Below are 4,803 nucleotides of genomic sequence, written 5' to 3'. Positions count from 1 at the left end.
GAATTAATGTGCAAACATCCAGATTATTAAAAATATTAAAACAGATTAAATATTTACTCCTTTAATTACAGGTGTTCTGCTCACACCTGCAGGTCACTAGAGGTATTACACTGAGGTCCACCGTCCTGTCTGTCTGTCTGAACCTGTCTGTGTGTTTGTGTCTCAGGTGTGTGGAGCTCTGCTCACCTGTGGGAATCACACCTGTGAGGTCATGTGTCACGACGGATTCTGTCCTCCGTGTCCTCGCTCCGTCAGCCGGTCCTGTCCCTGCAGCAAGACCAGTGAGACCACACACACACACACACACACACACACACACACACACGTCTCTGCCTATAACAGGATTATTTATTGTCGTTTGATTCAAAAGGACTTTAATGTTTAAAATCCTGATAAAGAGACAAAGTGTTCAGGTTTCTTTTTCTGTCCTCAGACTGCAGTCTGAACTTTAAATAACACACACACACACACACACACACACACAACTCAACATGCAGAACACAACACATGAACACTTTAAATCTTCCATCTCTGTTTAAATGTCAACGTTCAGGAGCTCACACACACACACAGCTCTGTCTTTGTGTTGTTGTTTTCTAAATGGCACTCTGATAACTGTGTGTGTGTGTGTGTGTGTGTGTGTGTGCGTGTGTAGAGTCATCTCTGCCGTGCACAGAGGAAGTGCCGCCATGCGGGGACACGTGTGACCGCCGTCTGTCCTGCTTGAAACACACCTGTTCAATGAGGTGTCACCGAGGGAGCTGTGAGACCTGCAGACAGGTGACACACACACACACCAGTCACATGACAACAGAATGAAACGGTGCGAGACACAGACAGGTGAACCTGTCTGTGTGCTTCTGTGTGCAGGAGGTGGAGAAGGAGTGCAGGTGTGGCAAACACAGGAAGTTGATGCCGTGTCATAAAGAGTACCTGTGTGACTCCAAGTGCCCCAGAACCAGGAACTGTCAGAGACACCAGTGCAGGAGGAAGGTCAGCAAAACACACGTGTTGCGTGTCGTGGCCTCTGGTTGTGTGTGGTGGCTCGGCCTGTCACGATAACTGTTGCTGGGCGATTAATTGTCTCAAATTATTGCAATAAACGAAAATATTGCTTTAAATTTGACAATAATTAGTAATTATTGCCAAATTTAAGAAGAAATTTTGGTTAATTTGTTTTGCATGTAGTACATTTTTTTGACCACTGGATGGCAGTATAAGACTTTGAATGAAGGATGGATAGTGAGGTAGCGAGCAGCGTGTCTCTTTAAGAAAAATGTGAGGGAGGCCCCTTGACGTGACGCGGGTTGTCTCTCTTCAGTTCTCAACATGGCGGACGCTCGGTGTGGTTTGAGCTCTTTAGCATTTTTCACACAAAGATTTTAATAAAAAATCAGTAAACAAGTTCTCAGATTCTTTTTTCAGAGAAAAACAACTTTTTACACGAAGACACGAGTTTCAACCGTGAAAGCCTGTTAGCTTAGCTCGTAGCTTAGCTTCTCAGTTTAGCTGCTTTTAACGATCAAAAACACGATGTTGGACGTTAAAACACATTTTAAAGAGAAAGGGAGGGTTCGGTGAAGAACCGGAGTTGTCATCGAGTGTCTTCAGTAGAAAGAGAGACACGAAGAAACGATGAAGCTGACAAATGAAAATGAGGTCGATCATTTTCATTTGTCATGCGATTAATAGATTTATTGATTATTGTGACAGGTGTAGCCGTGGCCTCTGGTTGTGTCTGTGCAGCAGCTGGATTCTCTCTTTCAACAGGAGTTGTGTTAAATTGATCTTCTGATGGAAAAAACTTTACAAACTTTGTATTTTCACAACAAACAGTTCATGATTTTGTGTTTGATTGTTTGATTGATTTATTATTTGATTATTGATGATTGTTTTTAGTATTTGATGATAATTGTTTGATTATTTGATGATGATTTGATGATTGTTTGATGATTATTTGATGATTCTGCAGCAGTGATGATCATCTTCCTGAGAACTGCTTGGACTTTCAGATGCAGTGTGTTGTTGTGTTGCACGTGTGGTCACTTGTGTTGTGCTGCTGCTTGAACCCACTGCTCTCGATGCGAGCTGGTCACATCGTACCTCTGAGACGTTGTCTCCACTTTGTACCCAGCTGACGTGTCGTACATGAAGCTCCTGCAGGTGTCCCTGCTGTCAGGGACCTTCTTGGACTGGTAGCTCTCAGTGAGACAGTTGGAGAGCAGAAACACGTCGCTGATGATTATTAGTTTGTTTTTACTCCAACATGAACTCCAGCAGGTCACATCATAAACATGGAGGCAGCTGCTGAGGTGCTACAAGGTGACCACATCTGCAAACATGTGGTTGTCGGTTCAACTGGACCTGGAGCTGCTCAGAACAGTCTGGTGTTGGTTCAGGGTGTGCACGTTGTCGCCCATCATGGCTGCTGAAGTGTCTTTGTGTCCAGTTTGTCCTCTCTGAGCTGAAGTCCTGTCTGATGTCTTCAAGAAGCAGCAGCCCGTTCTAAATGTCACTCTGATGCTATCTGACACGCTGAGTGACAGCAAAAGGTCTGCTGCAGGCTCTCTGTGTGTGTGTGTGTTCAAACTGCTCCTGTTAATGTGGCTCCAACTTCTGTCTGTGTTAAACACCATTTCCCATAATGCCTTGTGTTCCAGTGTTGCCCCGGTAACTGCCCCCCCTGTGATCAGATCTGTGGTCGGACTCTGGGCTGTCGGAACCACAAGTGTCCCTCCGTGTGTCACCAAGGTAACGAGTACATTTAATATTTTCTGATCAAATCCTGAAACTGAACGAGTCCTGATCAGAGCAGCTGCTCAGCTGATCGTCTAACTCCTCCCACTCAGGCTGTCACTTCTCAGCCTCGTCTCACCGATAGCTTAGGACTTCCTGAGTGTCAGCTGCAGGGTCAAAGGTCAGATCAAGTGTGAAGTGTGTGTGTGGTGAAACGTTGAGCTTCATTATTGTGTCCAACAGACGGCAGGCCTGACAGCGTCCCTCGTCCTGACAAGACAAAGACCATTTGTGGGTCTCTGTCCTCTGATTGGTCACGTTGACTCCTGTGTGTATCTGGGAGCTGATTGGGCGCTCTGACCTTTCAGCAGGAAGCAGATAGAGGGCTGCACGGCCGCCGACACGCCACCTGACCGATAACGCTCCGTGTGTGTGTGTGTGTGTGTGTGTGTGTGTGTGTGTGTGTGTGTGTGTGTGTGTGTGTGTGTGTGTGTGGGTTGAAACTGGTTTCTTTGATGTTGGGAAATGAAACGGTTGATGATGTCATCATAAGATCCGTCCAGTCAGTGAGTCTCTGAGACCGGAGGTCCTTCAAACCTGTTCTGCTGGTTTAAAGTCTGCATTTCTGTAAACTGGACCCCGGTCCAGGAGTCTGGATCAGGTGGGTGAACTGAGTCTGGTGGTTTTATCTGAAGGAGCTGACGGGTCAGCAGAACTCTCTCAGGTCCGGTCAGCTGTTTACACTCAGTGTGGTATTTTAATGAACTCAAGGACCAGCCGTGTCCTCTGACAGGGACCAGAGACAGGGACCAGAACCCTTTAATGAGACTAAAGTTCTGCAGGACCCAACATTTTTATACCATACATCTTTATTTATAGAGCACTTGAAACAGCAGGATGGACAGATCCACAGAGGACAGATCCTCAGAGGACAGATCCACAGAGGACAGATCCACAGAGGACAGATCCTCAGAGGACAGATCCTCAGAGGACAGATCCTCAGAGGACAGATCCACGAGGACAGATCCTCGGAGGACAGATCCTCAGAGGACAGATCCTCAGAGGACAGATCCTCAGAGGACAGATCCTCAGAGGACAGATCCACAGAGGACAGATCCTCAGAGGACAGATCCTCAGAGGACAGATCCTCAGAGGACAGATCCACAGATGTAAACACAAGAACTAAATATCCTGATGCATGCTCAATAATCCAGGTAGAAAAAAAAAAGAAAAAAAAGTTCATTCTGGTCCTCTGGACATTAAAAAAAACAACCACAACAAAAAACTGTAGAAACGTTTCGTCTCTCATCCTGAGGACTTCCTCAGTCTGAGGTGCTGTATTCAGCTCAGTCTCTTAAATAGCACCTTCTCAGAGTGGATCAACCAGTTTGCTGCTGACAACCAGAACCAGCTGATCACATGCTCAAGAAGGACCATCAGCCTAACAATGGATCATTAGCACCTGATGGCTGTTTACTGTTCACAGAGGGCTGAGTGATACTAGCAATCACAGCATTGTAAGAGGGGGACAGTTGAACCTGGAGGCTCCACCCCTGTTTAATGATGGACGGTTTCTTTTCACAAAGATGGCCTCCTTTACTCCTCTCTCAAACCATCGTTCCTCTCTGTCCAGGATGTGAACATCTTCATCCCTGAAAGAGTGACCGCTGGCCTGGAGATGAGTGTAGACCTCAGAGTCCTGGCCTGATGATGTTGATCTTCTGTGCTGGTCCATCCTTTTGGCCAGTGGCTGTTTAGTTTCCCCGATGTAAGACGGATCACCCTCCTGACACTGAACAACATACACAACATTACTCTGTTTGTGCCGGGGGACTGGATCTTTGGGATGAACCAGTCTTTAATGTATTTTGGGGTTTAAAAGCCACTGGGACGTTGGGGACATATGGGGAGCAATAGTATAGGCAGAAACATGGGTGTGCTATGGGGTCTCCAGTTTCTCCTATTGTTGCCAACCTGTACATGGAGGAGGTAGAAAAGAGAGCCTTGACGTCCTTTTCAGGGACACCACCAAGTCATTGGTTCAGGTATGTTGACGACACCTGGGTT

The 4,803-nt window shown here is 46.4% G+C and overlaps 1 protein-coding gene across 1 annotated transcript in view; it reads left to right on the top strand.

Moving 5' to 3' along the window:
• nfxl1 (nuclear transcription factor, X-box binding-like 1) overlaps window positions 1-4,803 on the top strand; it is a 23,952-nt gene that overhangs the window by 6,203 nt on the left and 12,946 nt on the right. The window contains exons 11-14 of the mRNA XM_037677078.1: window positions 167-281; window positions 656-780; window positions 871-993; window positions 2,661-2,751. Coding sequence (XP_037533006.1) covers window positions 167-281; window positions 656-780; window positions 871-993; window positions 2,661-2,751 — 454 coding nt within the window. The remainder of the gene's footprint in view (window positions 1-166; window positions 282-655; window positions 781-870; window positions 994-2,660; window positions 2,752-4,803) is intronic.

Source organism: Nematolebias whitei, chromosome 1 (genome assembly GCF_014905685.2).
Source record: "Nematolebias whitei isolate Nwh7 chromosome 1, NemWhi1, whole genome shotgun sequence".
In the NCBI taxonomy this organism is placed as follows: Eukaryota; Metazoa; Chordata; class Actinopteri; order Cyprinodontiformes; family Rivulidae; genus Nematolebias; species Nematolebias whitei.
The sequence above is the reverse complement of the archived record's forward strand: the minus strand, read 5'-3'. Positions and strand labels throughout refer to the sequence as shown.